The sequence below is a fragment of the Balaenoptera acutorostrata genome, chromosome X, assembly GCF_949987535.1.
Source record: "Balaenoptera acutorostrata chromosome X, mBalAcu1.1, whole genome shotgun sequence".
Lineage (NCBI taxonomy): Eukaryota > Metazoa > Chordata > Mammalia > Artiodactyla > Balaenopteridae > Balaenoptera > Balaenoptera acutorostrata.
The window spans coordinates 129241478-129260132 of record NC_080085.1 but is presented as its reverse complement, the minus strand read 5'-3'; the positions used below and the strand labels follow the sequence as shown (position 1 = coordinate 129260132).

The 18655-nt window shown below is 52.5% G+C and overlaps 1 protein-coding gene across 7 annotated transcripts in view; it reads right to left on the bottom strand.

Annotated features, from left to right (window-relative positions):
- The window catches only part of MAMLD1 (mastermind like domain containing 1), a 115219-nt gene that overhangs the window by 34627 nt on the left and 61937 nt on the right, over window positions 1-18655 (bottom strand). For 4 of the 7 annotated variants that reach the window (XM_057538264.1, XM_057538263.1, XM_057538266.1 and 1 more), the window contains exon 3: window positions 196-1887. In XM_057538264.1, coding sequence (XP_057394247.1) covers window positions 196-1887 — 1692 coding nt within the window. The remainder of the gene's footprint in view (window positions 1-195; window positions 1888-18655) is intronic. The other 3 variants (XM_057538265.1, XM_057538267.1, XM_057538269.1) reach the window with 1 other exon arrangement.

Genomic DNA, 18655 nt, shown 5'->3' with positions numbered 1-18655 from the left:
CCATAACCTTGACCTCATGAATACTGTGCTTCGACCGCGCAGAATAAGTTGGCTTCAACAGACTTTTCCAGAGTGAAGTCCACTCTCAAAGAGGACTACAGCCTGGATCTGCCTCCAAAGCCGGCTCTCAATACCATGAAACATGGTTCTTATTTCCAAAACCAAGGGATGCAACCAGAGATGAGATCGGCTTACCTGTCTGGGCAGAGAAGGCATGGAATCCGAGGCCGCCGACCGCCGAACGCGCTGCGGCTGCTGCGTCACGTGCTGCAGAAGGAACGAAGCAGCGTCCGGCTGCTGCTGCAGCTGCAAGCTGGCTGTGGCCGTGGACGAGGCCGTGGCAGAAGAGGCCGGCGTCAGCGTCGGCTGCTGCAGGTAGTGGAGCAGGGCAGGCTGCCGAGACGCGGCGGGCACCGAGGGCATCTTCAGGGGGCCCGGCTCAGAGACGAAATGTGACAAGGGCTTGGTGTGGCCGAAAGTAAAAGGCTCCGGGGCTCCCGGGCTGGGGCCGGCCAGCCCCTGCTGCGTGATCAGGCTCAGGGTTCTGGGTGAGCTGGTGGCCATGGGCTTGAGGATGGCACTGGCTGGTGGCGGCAGCGGCGGCAGCTGCAGCTGCGGGCCGAGCGGACTGCTGGTGGGAGTGAGGCTCCGGATCAGGGGGCACTGCGGCAGGCTGGAGCTGGACAGCTTCTCTGGGTGGTAGGGAGTGGAGGGCCCCGGGTTGCTGGTGGGCAGAGTGGATAGCAGGTGCCCTTGAGGGTGTTTGATGGTGGAGGACACCAGGTTGGCGAGGATGGAGGGCTGCGGGCTGAACTGCGGCTGCTGCTGGAGCGCGGGGCTGGGGAGCTTCTCGGGGGCATAGGTCATGGCCGGCCCCAGGGCAGCGCCGCTGCTGGGCGCCACGCTGCACAATAAGGCATTGGGAGAGCCCTGCAGAGCACTCGCTGGCAGGCTGCTCGACGACATGCAGGACACCATGAGGCCCTGAGGGCTGAAGGGCTGCAGCGGCTGCGGTGAGGGCAGCGGGCGGTAAGGCGGGGAGAGGCCGGGAAGAGGCAGGCCAGACCATCTGGGAGCGGGGCCCGGCTGCTTCGTACTAGAGCCCTGCTTGCTGGCCGCCAGCGCCTTCAGCTGGTGGGCGTGGTGCCACTGAGGCACCGGGAGCGGGGGCAAGGCAGCCGCAGGGAGCGGCGCCTGGACCTGGCTCTTGGCCTGTGCTGTTGAAGAACTGGGGGAGACCATCTGCTTACTGGTGGAGGGAATGACGTAGCTGATCCCCGCGGAGGAGGGCGGGATTTGAAGCGACACCCCAGGGACCTGGCTGCAGCTCGAAGCGAAGTCCTTGCTGGAACCAAGGCTCTCCAAGTGTGGCATCTGAACCGCAGGCTTGGGAGTCACGCCTAGGGTGGCCGGGGGGTGATCTAAGACCAGCAGTTCTTCCGGCTTGCTCCCCAGGATTTTTTCAAGGTCGAGCTCACTCGGAGAAGGTTCTTGAATTTTTGTTAGCTCCTCCAGCAGATCTTGAAGTTCCTGGTCCACAGCAGGCACAGTGTTGGTCTTGTCATAGTAAGAAAGAGGGGGGCCTTTCAGTCCCATTTCCGCAGTTGGTGGCACCACAAATGGTGAGCCCATTACGCTGCCGTTCATGGGGTTATTTTCGAGTAGTAATGAATGGCCAGCTGCTCCCATCGCTGCAGAGCTAGGGTTCATGGCTAATGCAGGAACCTGCAGCTCTGCACAGGCTGTGCTGGGATGGGCGCCGGGGCCCATCGAAAGGGTGACATCTTCAAGGCATGGTCTCTTAATTTTATTAGGGTAACCTCCTTCAGCCATGCCTGAAAGCTGGAAAGTTTCTCCTTCCTGTCTCCTCTTAACGGTTCCCTGTGGCTGGAAGAGAAAAGAGGGGTGGGGAGGAAGGGCGGGAGGGAGGGAGAGGGAAGGGGGGGAGACAGAGGAATGTTTATAAAGGCTTGGCACATTAAAGCTATTGAACAGGAAACTTGCAAGATAAAACAGATCTCTCAGTTTCAAGACTTAGAAAGAGTTGTCAAAACTATACAATACAGCCTATTTTTAGAACCATGAGGCTTGTTCTTTTGTTGCTGTGTTTCATTTAGACTGTCGTGTTACAGTTCAAATAAAGCATTATGCTGTCTCTACACCAAACACTACAGAAAGTCACGCGAAGGATATTCTCTGCCCACTTAAAGGAGCTTTCAGCGAAACTATGCAGAAGGCACGGAGTGCACTGGGCCGCGGGCAGACATTGGAGGGCAAAGGAGAATCGCTAAGAAACTTGCAATTCCCACCTGTCTACTGGTAACCTGATTTTTTAAAAGGAAAAGCGTGACGTAGACATTGAACTTTTTAGGTTGCTTCCCTGTCTCGGTTAAATGCATCAGGCTCTGGTGAGAAAATGGGATAAAGCAGAGGCTTTGGAGGAGTGAAGTAGATCTGGCGTGTTCTTTTGGGCAGCTGTCTGAGAGACACTGGAGTGTAACACAACTGCATAACAGTCACTATAGCATGGTTCCATTTATCTGTACACACACACAGACACACACATGTGCACGCACATACACACACATTGCTATGAGTGCACAGAAACACCTTGGAAGGAAGTATATGCAACTCTTTGGAGTAGTCGTCTTTTGGGGGTGACTGGAAACTCACTTTCTATTCTCTGTATTTTTCTATTGCTTGTTTTTCATGGAATAACTTACAATCCTCCACCAAAAAAGTATAAAGCTATCTAATTAAGAAATGCCTCCGTGCAGATGCATCCTCAGGTTGGGGAGATAGGAAACAACAGGAAAAGGCCCCGATCTGTGATAGGCACTTGGGGGAACTGCCCGCCATTTATAAAAGCCTAGCCTTTGGGAACAAATCAAAGAAGTTACTAATGCCGTATTTCCTACTCTTTCAAGGCTTCATACAGTCATCCGTGGCTGTCTTGTAAATGACCATGACCTGCAGTGAAGGGGAAGGGAGTGGAGTGGAGGATTATGTCTGGGAAGAGATGGGCCTGGAAATCACGTAAAGGCCAGCGCTCTACCAGATACATTTCCCCTGAAGCACTTTTGCACGAAGAAACCTCTTCCCAGCTTTGAAGTCTTACTGGGACATCCAGTGCTGATCCTCTGACGTCCCCTTACGTTTGGCTCACTGGAGGGTCAAGGCGTGTGTGAGGGCCACCTACTAGCACGACAGTGGCCGTGACTCTTACAGCAGAGTGAACGTCAAAAGAGATCCCCCAGGGCTGCACATCTGGAGCCTTGGCACCCATCAGATGCACTTAGAAACCCCCAGATTCCCAGGCTCTCCTACCACAGCTGAACTGCTTCCGTCTCCTCCGGGGCGGGGGTGGGGCCCAGGCACCCAAGGTTTGTTACAGCTCCCTGGCTGACTCTCAGTGGACTGCCAGGTTGAGAGCATGGGTGGAGGCAGGATGGCCTAGGGCCCCGGTCCCGAGGCAGACGCAAGCACTACGTATTGGCCTCCACACAGAATCTCTTGAGTTCTGTCTCTTCATTTGTAAAATGAGTGTCATTTTAGTTCCCATCTCAGGATGCTGCTCGGGCTATTATGTGAGACGGGACAGATTCCACGGCACCTAGTGGACCCTCATTAACTAGTAGCTGGCATTACAGAGGGCAAATCTGGAAGTGCTCTGGGAGTCCAACCCTGGCCTTTAAAGACAGGGAGGGCCCCTGAGACCCTGGGATGGGCAAGGCTTGCCCCGAGCGGCTCAGCTAGAGGGCCCCAGGGCCCGGGCAGATACAGGGGCCTGCCACCGTCACTCAGCTGCTCCCCGACCCGCAGCCTCCATCCTCCCCCGCCGATGGCTGGACACTGACCGCCCCATCCCTGCAGAAAGGGCTCCCCCTCTCTTAGCGAGGGGACTTGCCTACTTCCCTGCCTTTCCTTTTGAGATGTCCACCACCCGGAAAAGGGCACTTTGAGGGGCAGGTCCGCCACCAGATTCACCCGAGGCCTGACTACCACGGGGCAGGCAGGAAGGGGTTGGGGGGCAAGGTAGAGTAGGCACAGGAAGAGGCCTCTCCAGTCATCTGCTCCACTCTCCCACCCAGGAGTGCTCACTAGGTATTTGGCCCACGGCAGGTGCTCAGTAAACAGAAGCTGAATGAATCCGTGGACCAATGAACACAAATGACTCAGCACCCAGCGAGCTCCGCCTCGTGTTTTCCTGGCCATTCACTCAATCAATTATGGGCCACAGAGAAGTCACTGCATTTCAGGCTGAAATTTGGTCTCTTCCACATTTTCCCAAAGACTTAAAACAAATCCAATATACTGAAAACAGAAAAGTCTAAAATGGATCAGTAAGGAACGACTCAGTGTGGGCTTTACATAGGATCCCCTGCCGGGAGTCCGAGCTGGCGATGGCCGTGCCCAATGCGCTATTCGTGATGTCTTGGACTCAGGGCGAGTTTAATGCCAGTGAAGTCTGCATAGGACCAGGCGGGGGAAGGATGGGCTTGGGGGATGGGAGGGAAAGGAGGGAGGGCAGGAGCTGTGAGTTGGAACGGCCCGGCAGATACTAGGGCTTTCATTTAATTGTTGGTCTGCCATTATCCTGTTGGGACTAAGGTGGCAGGAGGTGGGGAAGGTGGGACATGACCACCAGATGCTGAAGTTAATACTGGGAACCACTGGCGAAGGAAAGGGGTCTCCAGCTCTCTGAACTGAGAGTGTGTGTGCCCCCAACTTTTCAGGCCCTCAACCCCACAGCAGACCCCAGGATGCCCCTGCGAGGTGCTGGGGGCCGCCGTGCTGCTGGTGGATCCCATCTGCTGGAGCAGGTGCTATCCTTGCTGTGCCAAGCCTGCAGCCGGACGCCGCTGGTGCTAGCTTCCCTGAACGCTATGGGAGGCTCCCTAGTCGGCGGGCAGGCTGGCCTTGCTGTCCCTGGGGGTGCAATGGGGGGCGCTGGTTGACTCCGCAATCTCAGCGGCGGGGCAGGCGGGAGCCTCTTCCCAGCTTTCCTTTCTCAGTGGACTAAACGAGACTCCACTTTGCTAGAGGCCACAGCTCTGCATTTCAGATTTTACGGGGAGAGCTTTCAACAGATTGCCTAAAGCACCCTGGCCGGATGGCCAGATCCCCAGCCAAGCCTAAACAAGCCGAGGGAAGGCGGCTGTGTTGACATCTACTACGAGTTAATTTCACCCCTAGACCCAGGCTGCTGCCACCACCGAGGTCAGCCTGTCTGGGCTGTTGTGCTTGACTGAACCCCGTGGCCACCCTTCTAGATCAAGTGCGGCAGAGAGCTTGCTACCCCGGAATGACTTCCCCTCTCAGCGTCATGCTGGGGGTGGCAGGTCCCCACCAAACTTCCAGACCCTTCTAAACAGCTTTACCTATGTGCCGTTTGCCAGTCCCTGTGGACTCTGTACAGCAAGCTATGGGTCCCAGCTCCCAGCCAGCCCCTACTTCCTTCAGGCCTTGTACTACACGTGACCCTGCCCACTCACTGGGAGGACATTTTTTCTTTTTACCATAAGTGAATCAGTAGCCGCTAGCAGGATTGCTAGACAACACATCTCAACCTTCACTTTTTACAGAAAACAGAATGGGTGGTGATTTGCTTGTGGTCCCACGGCTAGTTAGGGGCCAACACCAACACTAGACCCCAGGAGGCCCAGCCCTCACAGGTCCGGGCAGTGGCAGGGCAGGGAGGGGGAATGAGGGACGGTGTCCTGGCGTCTTTTAGAAAGGAATGACTTTATCTCCATCCACCAGTGCCGGCGGAGTCCCATTTCATAATCGGGCAGACAAAGCCACCAATGTGATCCCCACGACCTTATAAACATTCATTAAAATGCATTTCAAAGCATGTGATGCCTTCCACACCCCCTAAATAATGAGAAAACAAAGGCAACCCTTCTGATAGAGGCCAAGTTCAGCTCTGAAGTCAACATTATTTCTGGTTCTGTCTGAACAATGACATATGGCAATTCTTCCCTTTCTACATTTTTTTAGTCCAGAATGGCAAAAAGGGCAAAGATTTCTTGGGATAAGAGTACAGTCCAGGCTCAGAAAATGGGCATAAGGAGAAGAACATATATATATAATATATTATATATATATTATATATATATAACTCTTTCCAAAGAAGTCTGGCAGGTTGCTATAAACACTTCATTTTGAACACTCTAGCTGGAGGTTTAACACAGACATCTACAAAAGGCCAGCAAAAATATGCACAGTCCCTCCTGGGTAAGAATGCAGGAAGCCAAAGGTGTCCAGGAGAGATTGGCTCAGGCAGCCTCGTTTCTCCCTCCAGAGAGCTCCGGGCAAGATCGTCAAAAAGCTGGAAATCGCCTGTGGCGTATTTAGTCTCCCCTTCCTCTCTCATTAGCGCCTCCCGCGGGGCAGCCCCGGCCAATCTGCTTCTGCTTCTCCCAGCCTCTCTCACACGAGTCCACGCGTGCTCCATCAACACCTTTCCTCAGTACTGTTACATATGCTCCGTGGGAGTTCCCAAGAACCTCACGCTGGCCAACTAGCTTGCATTTCAAGCCCTCTGAGACAGGAGTGTTCCCCAGTAGACTTGCTCAGAAGAAAGGAGAATAGCTAGGACACGATGCAGCAGGACTGGGTTTGCAGGAAGAGAGACAAGGAGGGAAGGAGGGAGAGAGAGGGAACCTGCCTGCGTGTAGACATGGGATCAGAGGAGCACCCATAGCTGCCTGTACTTGAGCTGATGTATCATTTGCACAGTTGTTTTGCAGAACGACGTCCCCGCAAACTGATCTTTCTGTAGAACAAACAGGACTTTCAGCATTTCCAGAATTGCAAGACCTGAGGCTCTGGAGAATCCCAGGGTGGATGGGAACTGCAGGGAATCCTGACTGGCTTCAAGAGGAGTCGGTTTGTCTCAGGAATGAATCTCTGCTAACAGGTGGTTTGAAGCAAGAATCTCACCCTAGAAAGAGGGGCTGTATTGGCGCCCCGGGCTTGCCCCGAAGTGACAGAGACTGCACGCTCTGCAGGCAGAGGCGGGCTGGGGTGGAGGGAGGAGCATTGGAGTAGGCAGCAAAAGACCTGATGGAAGTCCTAGCTCCTCCATTTGCTGTGTGACTGTGGGCAAGTCACTCCCCCTCTCTGAGCCTCAATTTTTCTTCTGTAGAATGAGTCCTCGGCCTGCCCTGGGTGCCTCACAGCACCTTTGAGGAGCGCACATCAGAAGCAGTCACTGTCACTGATGTCACTCTCCAGGCCCTGGGTCCCCAGGCTGCCCCAGTGCCCTCCAGTGTGGGCCTCGGCTTGCTCTCTGGCAAATAAGGACACATGCTCTAGAATCGGGACATGGGGTGGGAGTGGAGGGAGACGAGCAGCCTGGCAACGATGGCACCGACCTGACAGCCAGCGCCCACCACTCTGGGCTCCACCGCACCGTCTGCACCCTCACGCTTCCCAACATGAGGGTGTGGCTTCAACAAGCTTCAACCAGAGCGGCCCCAACAAATGCAGAAATGAGCAGACCTGGGGGTTTTTGAGAACCGTGCTCTCCCTTTCTGTAGTGTAGACACACCAGCTGGAAGAACTGGCAACTCTAAGAATGGCCCCAAACCGATAGATGCATGTGAATTTGATGGGCTCATAATTCAGCTGTACCACCCCCCGAGACGCCTCCAAGTATTCCGTCATTGACCAGGCGTTTCTGGAGTGCGAGCCTTGCACTCCTAGGCTGTCAGAACTGCCAGGTCCTTAGTGACAGGCCAGTCCCTCCCATTCACATGAGGGCTCATGAGGCTGAGAGCCAGGAAGAGATGTGCCCGTGGGCCAGTTTCTCTGACTGCCAGGTTGGCCTCTTTCCACTGGAAGAAACCCTGCCCCGGTTTCCTCCAAAGGCCTTCCCACGTAGCATCATTAGTGGGATAAAGATGACCACTTGCGGGGAGAAGAGAAAGATGGAGTTGGTTTCAAGCACCTGGACTTGATGAGGTTGGCCTAGAGATCAAGCAGGTACTGCCTGCGGAGCCAGACTAGAAGCCGAAGGTCAAAGGCAAGGGCATCGTCTCAGCCCCGCTGAGCCTGTCTGCGCAGGACTCAGGTTGACAAGCGTCATCTGTGTCTCACCTGAATTAGGCTGATGCGCCCGGGAACATGCAGGCAAGAGGAAAAGCGAACGCAGAGCCGAGGCTGGAGACCACCAGGGCCACTGGGCAGACCTGGGTTTCTACATATGAAGAGGGCAGAAGGACCCTCGGAGTTCATTTAAGCCCAACTTTCTCACTTCTCCCAGGGATCTGCTTCTAAGTATTGATACCTTGTGGTGTGACCTCTCATAGGTCCCTTACTCACTCTGAGCCTCAGTTTCCCCACCCACAAAGTGAACGGGTCCCAGCTTTGGTAAGCTGATGCCATGACTTTCTTTCTGAACTGCTCCTGCAGAGAAAAGATGAATGCTCTTCTCCCCCACCTAAGAGGGCCTCTCTCCCTGGGGTGCAGATAGGCCAAGAAGAGCCTCGTGGTTCACAAGAGTCCTTGCCATGGGCAGGAGGTGTACATCACCTCCAATTCCAGACCATGTTAAAGAAAGCACAGCTTGCCCCAGACCAGCTGGGGTCAAATTATGATCTTCCCCAAATAGCTCTCCATGCCCTTTCAACAAGGAATGACTGGAACACTGTGTGTGTGTGTGTGTGTGTGTGTGTGTGTGTGTGCGTGCACGTGTGTGTGTGCATGTGTGTGCGCGTGCGCGCATGTGTGTGTGTACTAGCTGTGGCAGCCACGTCTGAGGAGCCAGTAGCAAGTGGGAAGAAGAGAAAACCAGCTGGGGATTGATCAGTACCTCCTTCCCTGCGCCCAGGTTCAGACCTCTGCTTTGTGGGGACTGAAGTTTATACAATGTGAGGCACCAGCTTTATAAAAGGGAATATAAGGTTCAGAGAAGAAAATTACGTCCCAGGCTTTGTAAGGTTCGAAGGCCAGTCCTAAAGCTTAAGCAGAAGGGGACTTTGCTTCTGCCCGTGTCCCAACAACGGGCTAAATAAAATGGCGACAGGCTTTAGACCATGGCAGGAAGTTCCCTGCATGAGAAACCCAACAGCTGTGTAGGTGGGGGAAGAATCCAGAGACACCCGGTTAGTCCAGTGTATTCTGGAGGTCACATGCTTACTGAATAAGCACATTTTAGTGGCTAGGTGCCAACTTCTGGCTCTAAAATATACTAATGGCCTGCAAATGTACGCACCCTAGTTAGTAGATCTTTGAGCCAGGCTGTTGGAGCTCTGATGCCACAGAAGCAGAGGCTACGAGGGGACATGGGCTAAGGAGCTTCAGGTCAGTGCAGAGACCCTCCCCATGGTCTAGGTCCTCTCTTTTTTCCAGCTTTACTGAGGTATGATCAACAGCTAAAAATTATACGTATTGAAGTTGTACAATGTGATTTTTTGAAAAGTGTGCAACGTGATGATTTAACATATGTATACACTGTGAAATGGCTTAGGTCCTCTTGTTTTTTGAAATTGAGGCAAAATTTACAGAGCGTGAAATTAAGCTTTTGCAAGTGTACAATTCAGTGGCCTTTGGTACATTCACAGTGCTGTGCAACCAAGACGGGGAGAGTTGAGGCCACCTCACAAACTTGTTATCAGAATCACATGAGCTTAGAGGTGGAGATGGTGTGAGCGTAGTGCCTGGCATGGTGTTCATACCGAATAAATACTCTCTCTCTTTCCACTCTTGAAAATGCAAACACATTCTTGGTGGTCCTAAAATAGCCTGTAACATAGTTACTCAGCAGCATTTGCCATTCAAGGCAGATCTGCCTTTACTCATTGGCTGCATTCCTGAACAGCTGTGTGCAAGGCTAACTTTTGTCAACCAAATCATAATAAAATGCAACAAGAATCTGCCATTGAAAGGAAATCCTCAGTAAATCCTTTTATGAAGTGAAGATCTCTCATCCAAACTTATCTGTCTTAAAGGTGTAGTACTCGGAGATATTAGCCTTTCTTGTAATGAATCCTAGTTTAATTTTGGCCACAAACACATGCTGATGTTCCATAGTCCCAAAGCTCACAGCAACAAGAGTAGATTACATAATGAAAATAATGAAAACCTGAAAATATTTCTTTCTTTCACTGTGTGTGGAAGGTGTCTGCGATTACATCAGGGAGCATGTCATAGAACCTGAAAAATTTCCCGTGTGTGTGTGTCTGTGTGATGGTGTTGGTGGTGGTGGTGGTGGTGGTGGAGATGGTGTTGGTGTAGGAGATGGTGTTGGTGGTGGATGTGGTGATGCTGGTGGAGATGGTGTTGGTGGAGGTGGTAGTGATGGTGTTGGTGGTGGAGGTGGTGATGGTGGAGGCGGTGTTGATGTAGGAGATGGTGTTGGTGGTGGTAGAGATGGTGTTGGTGTAGGAGATGGTGGTTGTGGTGGAGGTGGTGATGCTGGTGGTGGTGGTGGTTGGTGGTGATGGTCTTGGTGGTGGACGTGGAGGGGTAGTGATGCTGGTACTGGTAGTGGCCGGAGTGCTGACAGTCAAGGGGCTGTTCCTACAGAGTGATTCCTCCTCGCTCCACCTCACTGTAAGGAGCTGCCCTGAGTGGGCCGGAGAAAGAAGACTCGCCCTGAATGTGTTATTAACAGAGACCTCAAAACTGTCTCCTTGCCATCATTCGTAATTACTTTTTTCTCACTTGGAAAATTGAAGCTGAATTACCGGTGAAAACACAGGAGATTTTTGTTTGTTAAAATGCTGCCAATAAAGTAATTTTATGTCAGATTTAACTACAGGAAAGGGCAAGGCATTTCTAAGTTCCTTAGCTGTCCTGTGGCTTAAAAACATAGGACGGACAGCACTTAGCTACTGTACACTTAGCTCTTTGAAGCCATATATTCAGAAAGCAGATGTTGGATGTTGGTGTTTGGGGGCTGACTTCCTGGAGGTATTTTATATCGGCCAAGTTCATTGTTCTAAAGCCCGAAGGCTTGACTTAAAGGAGAAAAAGAGGCAAGAAAATGTTGAGATTTTCTGACAGCGTCACAGACAGCCCTAACACTAGACAACTTTATTGCCTCAAGTTTATTTGAGAAAAAGAGGCAGCTAGCGAGTGGCACTGAGCACCTGCCCACTACAGAGACGGAGGCGTCTACCTGTACAGAGCAGGGCTGTCGAGGGGGCCCGGAACAGAGAGCCCCTGAGAATGAGCACATGCCGGGTGAGGGGCGGGGAACCAGAATGAGATGGAGCTGGAGTTCTAGTGGAACAGACGGTATGGAAACGGCAAGAACAAGAACAGGGTGTGAGCAGGATCCTTCAGGGGACTGAAGGAGCAGTGATGTGACAGAGTGGCCAGGAGAAGGCCTGGGAGCAGAACGCTCCAGGCAGGAGGGCAGAAGGGAGAGGTCCTGGGGAAAAGCTCTCGGCGTGCTCTTAGGACAGGCAGGTGGCCACTGTGCTTGGTGCACAGCGAGCCAGGGGGACAGCCGTGGCTCACAGAGGGACCTGCAGCCCTGGGAAGCGGGCGGACTGTCAGATGTCTGCGGTGGGAAACCACTGGGCAGGGCGTTACACCGAGGAACGGTCGGCTCCATCTGTTTGTAAAAGGTCTGCCTGGATGCTGATGGGAGAGAGAAAGGGATGTTGCAGGAAGGACAAGGAAGAGTTAGAGAGGCCAGGCCTCTGGAGAAGGGATAGGTCCAGAGGGGGGTCAGGCCAGCTGCGGCACAGGAGAGGAAGCAGAATGCCTGGAGAGGTGCCAGGATCTGTGATTGTCCCTCAAGTGGCACAGAGCCGAGCACCCACTTATGGGAGGAAACTGCGGCCTCGGAAAATATGATCCAAAGCCCAGTGACCTAGATCAGGGGCTCATAAACTTTCTGTAAAGGCCCAAAGAGTAACTATCTTCGGCTTTGCAGACCAAGTGGTCCCTGTTGTAATTCCAGATGATGTGTTAATGACTAGGTGTGGCTTGTGCTAATAAAACTTTATTTACAAGAACAGGCTGCGGGCTGGATTTAGCCCGCGGGTGGGAGTTTGCCAAGCCCTGACCTACAGCACAGGCTGGGCATCTCCCCCAAGGCACAGAGGTTATTTCCAAATTGCCCTCCTCACACTGCAGGGGGCCACGTAGGCCTACTGTTCACGAGACAGTGGCAGGCAACATTTTCGGAGCTGAAAATCTTCAAGATCTCTACCATCGTACAAGTTAGGTGACCATTTCTGAATGGGTGAGGCATGTAGCAGTCGCAAACGCCACGTTTAACCTTCACTAACGGTGGTTATTGTTACTGCCCATCTGTCGGGCGCTCCATGGGGTCCATGAAAGAGAACGCCGCCTCCCGCAGAAGGCCCGGCCGTCTGCTTGCTCTACCAGCCTTCGTATCCGCGGCAACAATTCGCACCTTGTCCAGCAGATGAAAGCGCACCCTCCTCCCTCGGGCCTTCAAGGGTCTCTAGGATAACCCAGCCCCGAGTCCCACCCCTTCCACCCCTGGCCTCCACAACGCAGCTCTCAGAAGGCTGGGGCTGTCTCCTCCTCATCTCTGTACCCGCAGAGCACCTAGTGTCGTGACAGGGCTCAGCTGGCATCTGCAGATGTGAATTAAGCCCCGGAGCAGGTTTCCTACAAATGATCCTGTTCTCTTCCATTCCCAGCACAAGGCCCAGAGGCAATCGCTTTCCAGAAATGGTGATGAATTCACTAACTGGCCCCGTGAAGGACACGCCTTCTCCTTCGTGTGTCTGGGCCTCTTGTGGTCAACAAAGGAGGCGACCTGGACGATTTCTAAGGGACCTTCTGGCCAAGAGGAAGGGCAACCGCTGTCCACCGAGCATTTACTCAGGGTCACGAGAGTGTCTGTGTGCCAGCTGACAGCCTTGGAGGGGGGCGACCGGCCTGGAGAAACGGCTCTGGATGGAGTCAGAAGAGGGACCGCACCCTGCTGCACCAGGGGGAGGCACACAGAAGGGGTTTGTGAGGAAGGGCGGGGGGGGGGCAGGGAGGGAGGGGTGGCAGCAGCCACGCCTGGGCCTTGGGTCTGGGCCCTCAGGGGTCGAGTCCGGCCTGGGCTCCTGCCTGTCTTTCTAACTTTGGTACTTTGGGGTTGGCGATCTGGTGAGACAGGGGAGGTGGTAGATGAGGAGGAGAAAGGAAAGGCCAAGGGGCAGGAGGCAGGGTTCTGACAGATTCTTCTATGTCAACTGCAGAAATCAGAATCTGTAGCCTCATCTTCAGAAGTGCATGCTTCCTGTCGCCTCCCCAGCCTGAGGTCTAGAACTGGGTACCCCAGGGGCAGCTTATGACCCAAATATCTGTCTGCAATCAGAGCCACGTTGAGTTCTCCAGCTGGGGATTTTCAACAAAAGCAAGGGGCCTCAGCCTGCACAGGCCAAGCCAGAGTTTGAGGAGCCCTGGGTCTGCGTCCCAGGGCTGCCCCCCTCTGGTTTGCACACACCCTAGATGGGTCGTGCCTGAGTGTCAGCTCAGCTAGACTCTCCTGACACCCTGACCTGGGGTCCAAGAGTGTCCACCCTCCCCCTCCCCCAGGCAGCTCAAGCTCCAGACACCTGTCACCTCGGGCCTGATGTCAAGGAAGCTGTGGGCAGAGGCCAGGCAGGAACGCAGACACGGCTAACGTGGGCTCCTGGAAGTTCAGAAATAGGCAGTGCCGAGCGCCCAGATGCCAGTGGGCGCCAGCTGCCAAACAGACCTCCTCCTCCCGGCAGCACCCCCTGCAAACTGACTGCGATTTTCAGGTCACTGCTTTGCTGGACGGGGCTACCCAGGTGGGACCCGGAGGCAGAGCCCAGTGGTGTCCTGCCAGCCGAGCAGCGCGCAGCCTTCGCAGAAGAGCCGAGCTGAAGGCAAGGCCTCTGCCTGGTGGCCCAGCCCGGCGGGGTGTCTGGAACAGGGCCGGGCCCTCACTGCAGGAGGAGGGGGCGGGAGGAAAAGGAGCGAACAGCTGCGTGCTCCGTGGGGAGGATCCCCAAATAGAAAGGCACATACGCACTGCAGGCTTTGACCCAGAATGCTCAGAGCTACACCATAAACCCAGCGCTCCTCGGGCAGCGGGGCTGTTGATGAGCCTGAGATATCCTCAGGGGCCCTGTGTCTCTACCTGAGCTCCAAGGACACTTGCCTCTCATCGCCTTTCTGAACCAATGCCCATCTCTGATCATTAAAAAAAAAAGTGCTCACAGCGGCAATACCCTGTGTGGTTTACACTGCGTTCATATCCACACCGTGTTCATCGTCATCTGACGTGGGCAGAGGGCACAGCCTCGTGCAGGATCCCAGTAACTGTCGGGGACAGCTGCCTCCCCAGTGAGCTGATTCCTGGACCCCCTGGTTCCTGGAAGCCGGGGCCATACACCCTGCTCCCTTCTCCTGGGGCCAGTGCACCCTGCCCACAGCCGGCATGAAGCAGGGGACACTGGGGCGCCTCTCCAGGCTTCCAAGAGAGCTGTTTACACAACTCAGCCCAGGTCCTGGCTGGCTGTCCCTACTCCCTGCGGGGTTTTAATTAGCCTGGCTCTTGGCTCACAGGCTGGGCATTGGACGATGCTGGTCAGGGCACCTGGGTTTGAGATCGGAATTTCCAACCTACTGCCCGCGCCACACTGGGAAAGTCCCTCGGTCTCCTCCCCGGTGAAGTGGAAATATTAGTCCCTGTGTCACAGGAGTGGACGAGCTATTGTCTACAAAGGAACGTGCACAAGGGAGCCACTTGGCCATCCTCTCCTCCCGGCTTCCGAGGAGGACAGGCAGAACTACAGAGTAGGACACATCTGTTCCCAGTGCAGGAAGCCTGGGAAGAGTCTACCTACCCCTTGACTGGGAGCTGCTGTAGCCCATGGTCTAGCACAGGGCTGGGCACACAGGAGGGACCCTGGAAATGTGGCAGGAGGCCTGAGATATGCAGGCCCTCTGACCTCAAGAGCAAAGGGACTTACCCAAGGGCTCACAAAGTGCTAGTTAGAGCCCTGGGATGAAATTTGAGGTCTCCTTACTGAGTTCCCTGCGCTTTTTGCAAAGAAAAGTGTGTGCTTCTGAGGATGAGGGGTACAAACCCCCAACCTGACCACACGCCATGGCAGCCGGTGAACGGCCCTCCTCCTACCGGGCATATCTAAGGTCACCAGTCTAAAGCAGACGGACAAACAGGACTCCTTTCTGCCTCTTCCTCAGCTCCATTTGCATTCGAGGTGACAAGAAGGAGAAGAAGGGGTGAGCCGTTGGTTTAGGTCATACTGCAGGTGGAAAGCAGGCTGCACTTGGGGCCACCCAAATGGGGACCCTTGATAGAGCTCCCCACCTTCGCCATGAGCATCTTACTACAAGTCACGGGATTTCTTGGATCTTAGCGTCCTCATCCATAAAGAGGGGCAATGGCTGGGAAGGCCGGAAGGAAGACTGGGCATGCCAACTCATGGTAACCGTAGAGTCAGCCATTCATTATCATCACATGACGACACACAGAAGGTGCGCCGTGAGCGCAGCGTCCCGTTCCTTCTCCGACTGTATGTCTAATGCCCTTCATGCCTCCATTTTCTCGGGAGCTGCCTTATGAACGGAATAGGCGGCTGCTCAGAGCTGGGGAATCTTCGCAACTTTGGGTGCAGACTGAGACGGAGACGACTGGGTTCCAATTCCATGTGGGCTCTGAAGCGCTCCCATCTGGAGTGCTAGTATTTTAGAGATTCGTGCACTAGTAATCAATCCACTCACCGTTCTGGGGGAGGAGTGGAGATCTTAACTTCAAAAGGAGGGAGCAAACATTCTGCCTCCTGTTGAAACTCCATACACTCACTGCAGAGACTGGATGCCTTATTAAACTTGGGTGGATGCCCAAGTGTTCAAAAGGTAAAACTCCAGATCACGAGTCATTAAGCAATCAGGCTGCTGAATGAATGAACAAATGCTGAGAGGGTGCTGCACTTTCTTACGACAACTACTCCCACCTGATATGTGCTTGGAGCTTTGTGGTTTTCAACATGCTTCAGATCCAAGAGGCAGCAGAGCACAGTGGTGAAGAAAGCAGGCTCTGAGCTCTGTGTCTTGCCTCTGTGACTTTGTCAAGTTGCTTAACCTCCCTGAGCCTCAGTTTCCTGGAGCTAACCTCTTCATCTCAGGGTTATCCTAAGGATTACAGGAGATAAGGCGCCCCGAATGCTTAGCGAGTGCGTAGCACCTAGTCAGTGCTCAACTAAACGTGGCTGTTCTTACTCTTGGTTCATTTGATCTTTGTCCTCAGGGTGGGCAAAGGATGGACAAAGCCCCATAGCTAGTTAGGAGCAGAAGCAAGACTGGAATCAGGTGTCCTGGGCCCTGGTCTTAGGCCAAGAAAAATCATCACATCAGATGCACGTTTTCCTGCAAGGGGACTCTCAATAATTCACATGGAGAAATGTCTATTTAGGTCTTCTGCCCATTTTTAAATTGGGTTGTTTGTTTTTTTGATATTGAGCTGCATGAGCTGCTTGTATATTTTGGAGATTAATCCTTTGTCAGTTGCTTCATTTGCAAATATTTTCTCCCATTCTGAGCGTTGTCTTTTTGTCTTATTTATGGTTTCCTTTGCTATGCAATAGGTCCCATTTGTTTATTTTTGTTTGTACTTCCATTTCTCGAGGAGGTGGGTCAAAAAGGATCTTGCTGTGATGTATGTCATAGAGTGTTCTGCCTATGTTTCCCTCTAAGAGTTTTATAGTGTCTGGCCTTATATTTAGGTCTTTAATCCATTTTGAGTTTATTTCTTGTGTATGGTGTTAGGGAGTGTTCTAATTTCATTCTTTTACATGTAGCTGTCCAGTTTTCCCAGCACCACTTATTGAAGAGGCTGTCTTTTCTCCATTGTATATTCTTGCCTCCTTTGTCAAAGATAAGGTGACCATATGTGCATGGGTTTATTTCTGGGCTTTCTATCCTGTTGCACTCATCTATGTTTCTGTTTTTGTGCTAGTACCATACTGTCTGGATTACTGTAGCTTTGTAGTATAGTCTGAAGTCAGGGAGCCTGATTCCTCCAGCTCTGTTTTTCTTTCTCAAGATTGCTTTGGCTATTCGGGGTCTTTTGTGTTTCCATACAGATTGTAAAATTTTTTGTTCTAGTTCTGTGAAAAATGCCATTGGTATCACCTCACAGCAGTCAGAATGGCCATCATCAAAAAATCTACACACAGTAAATGCTGGAGAGGGTGTGGAGAAAAGGGAACCCTCTCGCACTGTTGGTGGGAATGTAAATTGATACAGCCACTATGCAGAACAGTATGGAGGTTCCTTAAAAAACTAAAAATAGAACTACCATATGACCCAGCAATCCCACTCCTGGGCATATACCCTGAGAAAACCATAATTCAAAAAGAGACATGTACCACAATGTTCATTGCAGCACTATTTACAACAGCCAGAACATGGAAGCAACCTAAGTGTCCACTGACGGATGAATGGATAAAGAAGATGTGGCACATATATACAATGGAATATTACTCAACCATAAAAAGAAATGAAATTGGGCTTCCCTGGTGGCGCAGTGGTTGAGAATCTGCCTGCCAATGCAGGGGATACGGGTTCGAGCCCTGGTCTGGGAAGATCCCACATGCCACGGAGCAACTAGGCCCATAAGCCACAACTACTGAGCGAGCCATAACTACTGAGCCTGCGCGTCTGGAGCCTGTGCTCCGCAACAAGAGAGGCTGCAATAGTGAGAGGCCCGCGAACCGCAATGAAGAGTGGCCCCCGCTTGCTGCAACTAGAGAAAGCCCTCGCACAGAAACGAAGACCCAACACAGCCAAAAATAAATAAATAAATATTAAAAAAAAAAGAAATTAAATTGAGTTATTTGTAGTGAGGTGGATGGACCTAGAGTCTGTCCTACAGAGTGAAGTCAGTCAGAAAGAGAAAAAGAAATACTGTATGCTAACACATATGTATGGAATCTAAAAAAAAAAAAAGGTTCTAATGAACCTAGGAGCAGGACGGGAATAAAGACGCAGACATAGAGAATGGACGTGAGGACACAGGGAGGGGGAAGGGTAAGCTGGGATGAAGTGAGAGAGTGGCATGGACATATATACACTACCAAACGTAAAATAGGTAGCTAGTGGGAAGCAGCTGCATAGCACAGGGAGATCAGCTCGGTGCTTTGTGTCCATCTACAGGGGTGGGATACGGAGGGTGGGAGGGAGACCCAAGAGGGACGGATATGCAGATATGTGTATACATATAGCTGATTCACTTTGTTATACAGCAGAAACTAACACAACACTGTAAAGCAATTATACTCCAATAAAAATGTTAAAAAAAAAATTCACATGGAAATCCCAGGGCTGTTTCAAAGAACTCTCCTTTGGGACTGGTATAATTTTATTAACAGAACTTGACTTGAAATTTGTTTTTTGTTGTTGTTGTTGTTAGTCTGTTTCTTGGGAAAGGACAAAAAAACCCAAGTAAGCTGAATGTCTGTGTCAGACCTCTCTGCTGAGGATGCTGGCAGGACAAGGGAGGGTGGTGCTAGGGATGTGCTTCCAGAGGCACACAGTTTCCTGGGGTGGGGTGTGGGGTGTCATCCCTGGATGTTATAAAGCATCCGAGGGAGCGCAAGCATTGGAAACAGCCGAGATCCAGTCCAGGCCACACCTGGGAGGTGCCAGCCCAGCTCCCACAAAGGACTGC